At 31.7% G+C, this 13,593-nt stretch overlaps 1 protein-coding gene across 1 annotated transcript in view; it reads left to right on the forward strand.

Moving 5' to 3' along the window:
- stg1 (stargazin-like protein) overlaps positions 1–13,593 on the forward strand; it is a 488,885-nt gene that overhangs the window by 467,092 nt on the left and 8,200 nt on the right. Inside the window, exons 3-4 of the mRNA XM_076416546.1 lie at positions 9,950–10,039; positions 10,098–10,238. Of these exons, the coding sequence (XP_076272661.1) occupies positions 9,950–10,039; positions 10,098–10,238 (231 nt within the window). The remainder of the gene's footprint in view (positions 1–9,949; positions 10,040–10,097; positions 10,239–13,593) is intronic.

A 13,593-nucleotide genomic window follows, 5' to 3' on the forward strand; every position in this document is an offset into this window, starting at 1 on the left:
TATCGACTGTTTCGACTGTTTTCAGTCGATAGTTCCCAACGCTAATTATAAGTAAAATTATGTATTCATTTTAAATAAAGAATCAACTGAACTTCATAAATGTAAGATTAAAAGTTAACACTCTCTTAGAAGATTGTTTTAGATTGCAATTTATATATTGATATGAGTCTCAAGATAATCTTGTTTGTTATAAGAACAAAAAAGGACAAACACATTTACAATATGACAATGCTAAATAAATATATAATATAAGTCTCGTTAACCGAGCAGTTAAAAAGACACCCTAAATCATAATTTTAATTATTAAATAATTAAAAATCAAATAAACTAGTTTTATTAAAATTATTATTTGAGCAGAGTCAGAATTGTTTAAGTTAAATGATTATCGAAATTTTAGTTAAATTAGTAATAAAAATATATTTTAAAAATAAATTTGTACACAAAATACTCTAGTGTGAATATTGTACTTCTTGATAGTATCTTTAAAATCTATCTTGATAATGTGGGCACATCTATTAAATTATTTCCAAATCACTTATATGAAAATTGCTAATTAAACATGTCCATTCGACCCTTTCTATACAGCCCTCTATATTTAAACTAGCATAAAGTTGTGTTTGTCATTGTCTAGTGTCAAGTAAAAGTTATTACCCACAGAGGCGAGCTTTTCTCACCTCGTATAGTAAATTATTTTCCCTTAACCGGGAATAATAATCCCGCTAGAGGGCGAGAGTGTTTCCTAAGGACATTTGTCACCGCTATTAAAGTTTACGTTGCTCGGTTGCAAGTGCGCGCAATTTCTCCGTAATTGTCCATTTTGCGGCCATGGTGGTTCTTTATGGTGCACTATTAGTTTACGTGAGGTTCCGTAATAAACGCTTAAAAGCTTTTAAATTCGCGTTATAACTTGCACTGGATTCTGTTTTCATCCTTGCCCACAAATAATTCATTCAATTTATAATATTATTAAATTAACACATCGATCCATATATCTAAAAAAGTTTAATTAAACCTAGATTTATTATTAATATGGTTTCCTCCAACAAATATTTAAATTATTCCAAAGTTTTTGCGACAACTCACGAACATCTAAAGTTGTTATGAATTCTTATTTCTTGGATATTTGTATATTGAAGTTAATTATGTACAATCTTTTGTAAAAGAGGATAGTCGAAGGTGTCTAGTGAAGCCATCTTTTTGAAAAATAGTCAAAATAAATATAAGAAAAATTGATGATAAGTTAACATATTAAAACTTGTTTCATTCCAAAAAAAAACTTCAAATCTTGATGCTGTCATATTTAGATGTCAAAAAATATGTAATTTTTAACTTATTAAATCCAATATTTTCGGTATTGCAACAAATTATGAACATATGAATAAAAACCACTATTCGTTTAGGAATTAATTAATCGTCATATACAACGTCATCTTTATCATATACAACATTTTTCATAATGTTAATTTTATATCATTAACTTCTGCCCCGTGCGATTGATTTTTCTATCAGACTACAAAGTCTAAAAATAAGTCTAAAGGAATGTATTTCATATAAAGATACCCCCAGGGTCTTACAGAAAATATCAAATGTTCCAATATTGTAGATATTCAAGCAGTATAAACATAAACAATATTCAAAATGTATGTAAAAAAATTGTTTTTACAAACATTTTTCAAATTACACCTTTTATATTGATTGTTAACCTAAAGAAACTAAAGTTTCAATATAATAGAAAATCCTTAGTAAAAGTAATAAAATGAAAACTATCGCTTGAAACATAATTCCAATTTAATTGAATTAAATGGAAAGCCATGTTCCCTAAAGTGCACAACCGCCATCCACAGGAGAATAAACTTCGTCCAAATTCATACTGAAACTTTACCTAATACAAATATCTATAGAAAATCGATATTTACCCTAATAAACTGACTGGCAAAATACCTAATACGTTCTAAACAAACAATTGTTCCGACAATACAACAATTCAGCGTACATTTTCATTGTTTGTAGAAACTTTGATACGAAAGATAGCTGCTAGCAATCTCCTATAGCTTGAATACCTATTGTAAGTACGACGAAAGACGAGTCAGGTGAAAATTATTATAATTCCAATTACTCTTTATTGTTGTATTTTAGTTTAACAGTTGTTAAATATAGAAATTTTAACATTTGGTGTAACTTATATAATTTTCCATCTAATCTTTAGATAATAATAAAACTATTATATAAATAGATTATGTGCTTCTGGCCAAAACAAGTGATAGTCGAAAAGTGAATTGCGTAATGAACAAGTCATTTAACATTTTACTGGACATTTTTACCTAAGGATACTTTCCTAAATAAAGTTTTCAAGTCTCATGAAAATGAGACATGACTAAAATCTTAAGCCTTGGTAGTTGATCTTAGTTGGGTTTGGGTATGCGTATTTCGCCAACAGAAATTGACAGATTTAACCGAGACTTCAAGTTAGTGACTTCAAGGAAAATTGTTTCCTATTTTTGAATATTTTAAAGGATTTGGCCGTGGTTGTACAAGCTTAATAAGCCAAATAAACTGTTTCTATTACTGCTTGAACTCTTATAGTATCATATGTATATGTACAAGTTCGATACCATTGGGTAAATTTGTTATAAGTGAAGAAGATCTTGTTGTCAATTTCATGAATTCAATCATAGAATAAAAACCTAAAAAAACACCCAGTCATCATGCGTACACGACACCCATGAAAGAAATAAAGAATTCAATCATAATATAATTCAAGGATGACATAAATAGTGACAGTATTTATGTCAGTAATATCGAATAAATCAGCAGGTTCAGGAAATAATTTAGCCTTATTTTAAAACTTGTAATGTTGCTTTCAATGTATTAAGATTCCAACATAAACTATTACTTCTTAGATGAACTTAAAAAAGGATTTAACAAGAGCTCAAATTTAAGTTTTTTGAGAGACGATAACAGAAAATATTTTGATGTCCTGTAATGTTGCTTTCAATGTATTAAGATTTCAACATAAACTATTACTTCTTAGATGAACTTAAAAAAGAATTTAACAAAAGCTCAAATTTGAGTTTTTTGAGAGATGATAACACAAAATATTTTGATGTCCTGTAATGCTGCTTTCAATGTATTAAGATTCCAACATAAACTATTACTTCTTAAATCAACTTATAAAAGGATAAATCATTTTGTTAAAACAAGAGCTCAAATATCAGTTTTTTTAAAAGACGATAACACAAAATATTTTAATGTCCTGTAATGCTGTTTTCAATGTATTAAGATTCCAACATAAACTATTACTTCTTAGATGAACTTAAATAATGATTTAACAAGAAGTCAAAATTCATTTGTTGAAAGACGATAGCACAAAATATATTGATGACCTGTAATGTTGCTTTCAATGTATTATTATTGTAGTTGCAATGATTCAAAAACCCTACGCCACATAACTATTGCGGGTGTGTAATTAAGTCTAGTTTAATTCCCTAACTATATATGGATTAGATGTAAGTATTATAATATTAAATTAATTATATCTGCTTATTGCCTTTGTCCGATTAGTTTATTTATATCAATTAAATGCTATTTTAATAATAAATAAATAACTATATATTACATTTTTATGTATTATTCGGGTAAAAATAATAAATATACCTAAAGGATATATCCACCCTTTCGGAAAAAAAGCAAAAATAATTGAAGGATAAAAAAGTGCGCATGTGTTATTTCCTTTGTGGAAATTGTGCCCTTAATGGAAATTTTAAAATTATTTTCAAAAGAATGGACACAAAAAAATCTGTTCTGATTTGGGGTTGTTTTTGTTAGGAAAAGATACTGTAGAAGCCAAGAAGTAGCTTGCAAGCATAATGAACTACTTCTGACAACTATACTCAATTTATTATATAAGGTCAGTTTAAACTGTTGAAAGCTCCTAGTCCTAAAATCAGCTGGTTTGATAAATATATAAAAAAAACTACAAAAGACTTTTAAAAATAGCTAATATCAAGATACATTTTCCACAAAAATTTTAACATACATGAATGCATACGGGGATTGCTCACACCAAATCTATTTAGAGTTTTTAGAGTTGAAAAGAATGTTATTGGAGGTAAAAATAACCCCTTTGTTGATATTTTATCATATCATAACCTTCTTATATAGCACCTATGATATTAAAATGTATCTTCCTCGAACACCAACCCAATTTCTTAGTATGGTATACCCAGTGCCGCACTAATCGCGCTATGTAACACCTCTTTCCTGAAGTTTAAAATTTTGCCGGTCCAATCCTAATGCAATATAAGTGAAACCTTTGTAATATAAACTTGTATAAGTAGTCACCACACCGATTTACATACAGCATGGAACACATTAAAAAGAAAAAACCTGCGAACTGAAATAGATATATAGAAAAATATATCGGTTAATTGGAAGAAAATCTCAATTATCGGCACATTATAAGTTGCTGTTTTATAAGAAAATTCTAAAACTGATATACTATACTGCCATGCCTATGGAATCCACTTTCAGGTATGTTCCGCGAAAAGCTACATACATCAAATTCAAATGTTTTAGAACAAAATCCTGAGATTTATAAGATGCGCCCAAATACAATAGGAGACCTTCGAGATTCATAAATTCTCTCATGTTAATACCGAAGTATATACTCTTGGATAACACTCGACTAGGACACAAACTTAAATTAAAAGATCGAACCATTTGATTTAGTAGTGTAATCAATTGCATACAATAATAAAACAACAGTGTTAATACGTGAACATTATTACTCTAGAAATATATGAAAAAAATGACCGATGGGTTCTCCTAGATACATATCTAGTTTTTAAGTTATTGTAAACAAAAATTGTAGGTTAGTGGGCAAGGACTAGTAATAACGTATTAATCAAAAAGATAACTTGTATCAAGTTTCTTAATTAACGTTGACATTTTGTTAATCTGATGCGCCCGTCGCTTTGATCTCTCATTGATATTTGAAATAGAGTTTGCAATCAATTTGTTGTTAGGTCTTTGGGCCAAGCAAGAAAAGTGGTTATTATAGAAGTAGAGACAAAAACTATATAAGTGAAACCGGCATCAACATATGATATAAATTATTTTATCACTTTAATGTATTCTCATTATTTAGTTCAAAATGGGTCAAATCTTGAATAAAGTAAAGAAATACGAAAAACAGATTGTAGTGTAAAAATGACTTTTAATATTTTTAAAAATAATATGATTAAAATTACACTTACACTGAACTCACAATAGAATATTCCAACGCTCTTTTAATGTATTTCCCTACTACTAAGGCAGCAAAACTACTTTAAGACAAGTTTTATATATTCATCTGATGAAAACTAGAGAGATGTGAGAAAAGCCAAAAATCTGGAATCTGGAAATCTGGTGGGAACTGAATTTAATTTTAATTAATCGGTCGTTGAAATAAACTGTAATTTAATTCTGGCGCTCTAATTCAACATATTACAATAATAATCTTAATGTATTACCAGTTTGGAAATCCACGTACATAATTTCCTGGCCAATTTCTGAATATAAACTAGCTTCGATACCGAAGAACGGTGCTTGACACGCTCTGTAACACTTTGTTTTGATTCTAAATCCTGGTGGTAATCTGAACTCTAATGCTTAATGGTGAAATAACACATAAAATAATTACGGAATGGTGCTTAAATGTTTTGCAATTTTTACCAAATAAGGCAAACAATACACATGTTATTTATTATGTTTGTAAAACATTCAAATTAAAATTAATATTATGGTAAAATGAAGTCCAATTTATGGTTCTAATCTTGACAAGTAGATGGTGCTGTGTGAACTTATTATGTAGGGAACCGCTACATATCTTAGGCCGCCATAAATACACCCACCGCTGGATTCAAAAGTTGGTAGTGCTAGAGTATTGGTACCATGCGGTTCCGGCTATAAAATACCAGCAGGACGACTTAATCAGGCGATCGTCTGGTACAAATTCTGGCGACTCCAGATTGTTCCATCGTCGGAGGAAGCTCCTCGCATATCGCCTTCAAATCCTGTCCCGTAGATCCAGAGAGCCACATATCTCGGTTTCCATTTTGACCACAGGTTCCAGTAGTAGTCATCCCATGATCTATTACGCCATCTGCAACGACAATGGTGTGTACAGCATCCCATTTCTACTATTTTGTAGAAAAAGCAAACTCCCAGTCCCACAGAAAGCAACGTTGTATAACATACTGATTCAGCCAGTCTACCACTATGGAGCACATGTTTCGCACAAGTAGGTCTCCGAGAAACAACTTGCACTACCCCAATCGCAATATGAGCAATATCAGCAAAATACTATTTAGTACGAGCTAAACAATCTGGTTTAATAAAAAACTTCTCCCTCTCTCTCTTTCTATTTTATTATTTAATAAGTTTTATTTTATATTTTTTATAAGTTTTATATCACTCAATGTTTTCTGCTCCCGTGCAAATTCCTTCCACAAAAATAGTAGTGAGTATTGAAAATAGTAAATAAAGTCAATACGCACAAGTAACAAACGAATATTCCTACAATTGTATAATATAGTAACAAATTTAAAGAAAAAACATATGAAATAAATGTATTCATAAGTTTAATATATATTTTTCAATTATATCGAAAACATTCAACGCTTTGTGACCTAATCTATAACTAATATCATATTTAATATAGAAAACAGTCTAAACCATATTATACTAATTCTTACACGTCCCTAATCAAATTCGAAAATTACGAGATAATTTATCTGAGTTTATATTTTTAATAACTAAAAATGGAGTGATTAACGCTAACAATTAAAATACTCATCACAGTGTAATCTTGATAAAATAGGGAACATCTGCCGAGCACTTTCTTTGCCGACAAGCTTCCACAACATTTCCCACCCTAAAACCTCAGACGGCAGTTTATTTAATCGTCAAACGACCTCCGCCATATAAATTTCCACGAGGTAATTTTTATTCAAAACCCGTCCTCCTTTTCTTTCCTCTGACGCTCTATTTTTTTTCTTTCTTCACATACGAACTCGTTGACATGTTTTAAATAAGCGCCCATATTTCAAAGATCAGACCGTTCCATTTGCGGCGAAAATGGAATCACGCAATAGGCTGATTATAAAGTCGGCCTCTAGATGTCGGAGCCGCCCCGATCTTGGCCTTTTCCAAATTGAGTTGCTACCAATTTGGGGTATGGGGAAAGATGACGTGGTTATGTTTCCATTTACTTCTCTTGATACATATTTTTTTTTATAAAACGAAAAACCAATTGTATTTTTCGGATTTACCATTTATATTAGAAAATATAATTTTGTCGGAAATATTTTTATTACTACCTTCAATGATTCAACAATATTCCCAATAAGCAATATATTATTTGGTAATTATATATTTATGTATTAATCAATTTATTTTTTCAGTTGGCAGAACTTTATCTTTTAGTACTGGGAAACATTCTAACAGAAGAAGTTACAACAATGGGTTTAACATCTATATATTACGTACACATACATAACAGGTCAATTGAAAAGTCCCCGGCCTAACACACAGATGGTTTTACACATAGACAATTAAATCCATATGTTTTTAGTTAGCTCTAACACTCAAAAGATGCGTGCATAAATTTGACAGCTGTCGGATCATTAGTTTGTGAATTATAGCATTTTGAGTGAAGCAACTTTTGTTATTGTGAAAAAAATAGATATATAAAGGAATTTCGCATGTTTATAAAACATTGCTTTTTGAAGGGAAAAAATGTGGAATAGCGTACTCTCCAAAAATATCAACTGAACGTGTACATAATATCATTCACGAATATTTGGGTATGAGAAAGTTTTGTGCAAAGTGGGTGCCGCGCGATCTATTGAATTTTGAACTATTGATCAAAAACCACGACGAGTTGATGATTCGGAGCAGTGTTTGAAGATAATCAAGCGTAATAACCCGAGTTTTTGCGTCGATATGTGACAATGGATGAAACATGGCTCCATCATTTCACTCCGAAGTCCAATCGACACTCATCCGAGTGGACTACACACGGTGAACCCACTCCAAAGCGTGGGAAAACGCAACAGTCGGGCTGGCAAGGTTATGACATCTGTATTTCGGGATGCGCATGGAATAATTTTCATTATTTACTTTGAAAAAGGAAGGACCATCAACAGCGGCTATTAAATAGCGTTACTCGACCGTTTGAAGGACCAAATCGCCGAGAAACGGCCACATTTGAAGAAAGACAAAGTGCTGCTTCACCAAGGCGATGCACCGTGCCACAAGTCAGTGAAAACGATGGCAAAAATTCATGAATTGGGCTTCCAATTGCTTCCTCATCCACCGTGTTCTCCAGATCTGGCCCCAGCGACCATTTTCTGTTCTCAGATCTCAAAAGAATGCTCGCTGGGAAGAAATCTTCGTCGAATGAAGAGGTAATCGCCAAAACTGATGCCTATTTTGAAGCAAAGGACAAATCGTTCTACAAAAATGGTATCGAAAAGTTGGAATCACCCTTGAAGGAAATTATGTTGAATAAAAAAAACTAGTTTTGCCAAAAAAATGTGTTTTACTATGGTAAGCTGGGGACTTTTCAAATGACCTGTTACATATAAAGGGAACAGACAAAATAATATCAACACTAGGTAATAAGATGCATCCTGTTCCATATTGAAAATTCTGTTTCTATGTAAATAATTCGACGGATATGTATTGTTCACTTTACATGCCAAATCCCGTAGATTATATATCAGTGTATAATAGTCTTTGTTCTGCGACGGTTAGAAATATAATATTTCAGATTAATTTAGACGAAAGATTGCAAAGCCCCTGTAACTAAATCAACTGAATTGTTTAACGTTTCACGAGCGATGGTATCTTCCGTAATACACAAGACATGGTAAAATACCATTGGCGTAAAAAACCAAAATTAATTGACAGAGACCGACAGAAAACATAAAACTAGCACGGCAATAGTGACATCAAGTCTCAAACTCACTAGAGCAATACTGTTGCAACCAAAAGAATACGATGGGAGTTCCACAAAGCATTCAAATTGGAGGGGTTGTGAATAGAAGCCAACTCTAAGTTGCTAAATGGGACAACAATCATAGAACCTGGACACTTGATGATTCGAAGAATGTAAAATGGAAAGATGAATCATCATTTATATTATTTCCTGTAAACAGCCGAGTTTAAGTGTAGAAAACCCCAAATGAAGTTTGCGGTCCGGACTGCCTGCTTCTTACAGTCAAACATGCTATACGCATATATGCACTTTTTACTCTGTTTTTACGCCTCATACAATATTTTGCTTTTACTAATATTTTTGTGCAATTTAGTCTGTATACTACTTACTATCTTTTATAGAAAAATAAATGAAAAATATTGAAATATTTCTGTTGTAGTATAATTTAAATATTCTAATGTGCCATATTTATGTCCTTCTCTTAAAAGTAAAATAATAAACAAATGATCATAACATAATTTCAAATGTGTAATTATTATTACATAGTGAATATAATATCCTATCCTAATATCCAATTTTCTACATTTTTTTTCTGGCTTGGGTTATACTGATCTTAAAAACATTGATATATTCCAGTATTTTTGATATAGACCTGTGATTTGTAATCATCGCTGTTAATTTTTCAGCCAAAATTAATGTCCTTATGAATTGTGCATAATTTTAACAATAAAGTGTTATTTGGACGTGCTGCTTAATCGTGAAACTTGCCATAGTTATGAATATATTTATATATTAGTAACTTAATAATACAAAACAGATTAAACGCAATCTGTCAAAACAAAATTCTAGTTAAGATTGCAGATATATTTAATGATATTATTATACCTTATATAACATACCTTATTCATATTTAATTTCATATATTTTGATTCATATCTTAACATACGAATGTATCTGTTCTTGTTTCAGCTGGCGAAATTCAATTCCACTGCACTAGAATAGACTATTTTGCACAAAACTACAGTCCTGATCCGCAAGATTCAACGTTAGTTATACCATGTAAGAAGCTTTAAATAAACACTTTTCTAGTATAATATTAAATAATTCGTTTTTACAGATGTCGTGTCAAAATCCGCCATTTTTTTCCTACTAGCCAGTTGCTTGATGCTGGCTGCCTTTGCCTGTTGTATATTAGGACAATGTGTTCGATATAGAGGAATATATACGTTTATATCAGGATTATTATTTATATTTACAGGTGAGTTAACTTATTATTAAATTAGTAAAACACCAACAAATATTATTTTAGTAACAAATATTTCAATTAGAGTTTTTGTGTAATATTTTAGTGCATTCGCCATATTGTCATTATATATAACTCCAAAATTATTTATTAAATTCAAACACAACTAAATAAAATTGACTTCCTATACAATTTTTATTTAAATTGTAAAAACATAACTATTTTTTTAATAGCGACATAATACAATGTTAATGATAACTTAATATCTACATTCGCATTATTCATATAACTTTTCGTCCACCATTCTGTCATACATGAGTTTCATTCATATGTATTAATTAAATAGCAATGTTCTATTTGTTTTTATAATAAACTTTTATTTTTATAACATCATTATTAGATACGCTTAATACAATCTTAATTTGCAATTAATTTATTACTACTTTTCGTATGTACTTGGATTAATTCACAAGCAAGACGAGTGCGAGAAAATACATCAATATGTATTCCTCAATTATAAAATTATAATAATTTATAGCTGTAGTTTACACTGACGGTATACACTTTATATTCTTAAGTTCGTATGGTTTTGTTCGCTTCAATCTTCTGAAGTCCTGCGCATGTGTCCAGCATGTGTATTGCTTCCACGTTAGTATGATTTAGTAATCTTCTTTCGTGTTTCAAGGCGAAACCTTGGATAGCTTCGCAAATTCATTTGATTTCCAGGTCATCGTGCAGTTCTTCGTTGGTTACGTAGCGATAGGCATTGGTAATCAATCGAAGAACCTGCTTTTGACAGCGTTGTATAACTAGTTTATTTGAATTTTTAGTGCAACCCCACATTTGCACCCCATAGGTCCAAATTGGCTTTATAATTGTATTATAGATCAACCACTTTGATTTTAGATCAAGTTGAGAGTATCTTCCGACTAACCAGTATAGTTGTTTTATTAAGGTTCTAATGTGTTTTGCTTTTTGTCTAATCTGATGTTTCCAATTTAATCTACAATCAAGATGGATTCCAAGGTATTTTGCTGATTCTGCTTGAGGAATCGGGCATCCATTGAGTGATATAATTAAGTTTTTATTATTTCGCCGCAATGCAGAATTAACGTGGACAGATTTGGAGCTATTAAGTTGAATTTTCCAACCTTTCGTCCATTTGTAGATTTTGTTGACTGCCACTTGCACTTTTTCTATTGCCCTAGGCAGAGATATATCTTTTGCCATAATAATTGTGTCGTCAGCAAAGGTTCCAAGTAGTGTTTCTTTTATTGTTGGAATGTCAGGAGGTTAGAGCAGATACGGGAGAGGTCCTAAGACACTACCTTGTGGACCTCCAGCCGAAATAGGTTTAAATGTCGAGAACGCATTTTTCAGTTTTCAGTTTAGGCAGTATTTCTCTTCCTCAAACGCTCTTTCAATAGCTGCAGTTACTATGTGCACTTGATCGATTATTGAATGGTGATTTCGAAAACCAAACTGAAAATCTGGTATTATTACCAAATTTTTAACACGTTTAAATATTAGTTTCTCAAATAGCTTTGATATTGCAGGTAGTAGCGAAATAAGCCTATAAGATTCGACTTGTTCTGCAGGTTTGTCAGGTTTTTTGAGCATAATTATTTGTGCCACCTTAAAGCATTCCGGAACATGCTTCAGCCTTAAACAGCCATTAAATATATATGTCATCATGATGACTGCTTTTCGTGGCAATTCTTTGAATAATCCAGACGTAATGTCATCTGTACCAGGTGCCTTTTTAGGATTGAGGTTATAAATTTCAGTGACATCGGGTTGATAAACTGAAGATGTATCCATGGTAGATTCAATATCATTAGGTTGAAATATGTTAGCTAAGTATCGTACGAACAATTTGCTTTTTCATCGTTGCGTCGAACCCATTCATTTCGATCATTTTTAATTGGCGGTACTCGAATAATTCGTCTTTTAAATCTTCGAGTTTTTAGTTAATTTCCATAGCGAATAATCTTTTTCTGCTTATGGGCTTAATTCACTTACATACTTTTGAAAGCTATTCTGTTTCTACAAATTCTACTAAAAGTAGTTTTGTCTGCAGCATTCCTGGTTCTGCGCCATACTCTTCTAGCTTTTCGCCTTTCTTTTATCATTTCTCTAATTTCGAGGGGGTAAATTACTTCATATTCTGATTTCTCTCTTGCTATTGGGGTAGCGTCTTTTGCAGCTGACCGAATTTGTTCAGTTATATTTTTGGTTTGTTGCTCAAGATCATCTATACTTTTAAGTTTTACTTTTAAACGGATTTGTTCCTGCAGTATTAATCTAATTTTGTCCCAGTCAGTATATTTGTTGGTAGGATTAGGCCTTTGTGCTTTTCTTAGGATTGTCGCGCCCAGTGTTAACGATATTGGAGTTTGATCAGATGTTAGATCGCACAAGCTTTCTGTACTAATTTGATTTAATGTGATGCCTTTTGTAATGTAGAAATCCAGCAGATCTGGGACTTTATTAGTGTCAGTGGGCTAGTAACTGGGTTCACGCCCTGAATGATAATTACAATTTGTAAGGTCAATGGCTTTGAGTAATTCCTTTCTTTTTCCAGGTGTTATTATTCGTGAACCCCAAGCTGTATGTTTAGCATTAAAGCCCCCACTAATAATAAACGATAAAAAAACAATAATATAAGATATCTTTATATTGCTATTGTGTCATTTTATGTCTTGGTGGACAATATATAGCGCCAATATTTATTTTAGCCCCATTTTTTCGATACTAATTATCGTAGCTTGTATTTCTTCATTTTTAATCTCTTCTTGTTCGAAATATTGTATATTTTGTTTAGTCATTAAAGCTGTTCCGCCTCTAGCCCGTTCGCTGGGGTGTAGTGTCCAGTAAGCATCAAAACCCATTTCATTGTAGTTTTTTTTTAGAAAAATGTGTTTCCGATATGATAGCTATATCTATGTTATTTGTTTTCAAGAATAATTCTAGTTTCCGGACTCTTTGATTTAGTCCGTTTGTGTTCCAAGTTATAATTCTTAAAAATGAATTACTCATTTTTGTTTTTCTTTAGCTTGTTTTGGGTAGTTTTCTTCAATCCGGATTTCTCCAATTTTTGCACCCTGTATGGTAACTGACTGATTTTCGGTCTCATTTCAGTCTGGAATTCTTTGAGCAATTTCATCATGTCGACGATAATTGGCTCGTTGACCGCAGCTTCCTGCGGTTTCGTATCGTTCGTTTGATATTTTGGTGGCGTTTATATTTTTGACTGATGTTCTGGCAGTTTCTTGGGTTTTTTTATTTTCAACGGTAGATGCTGTTTCAGAGTTTTAGGCTTTGTCAGTATGTCTGAAGCGTTGTTCTGCTGTAATTTTCTTTGGCTGTT

The sequence above is a fragment of the Rhynchophorus ferrugineus genome, unplaced genomic scaffold (assembly GCF_030347505.1).
Source record: "Rhynchophorus ferrugineus isolate W39M unplaced genomic scaffold, kcgeb_rfMv2 rfM1, whole genome shotgun sequence".
In the NCBI taxonomy this organism is placed as follows: Eukaryota; Metazoa; Arthropoda; class Insecta; order Coleoptera; family Curculionidae; genus Rhynchophorus; species Rhynchophorus ferrugineus.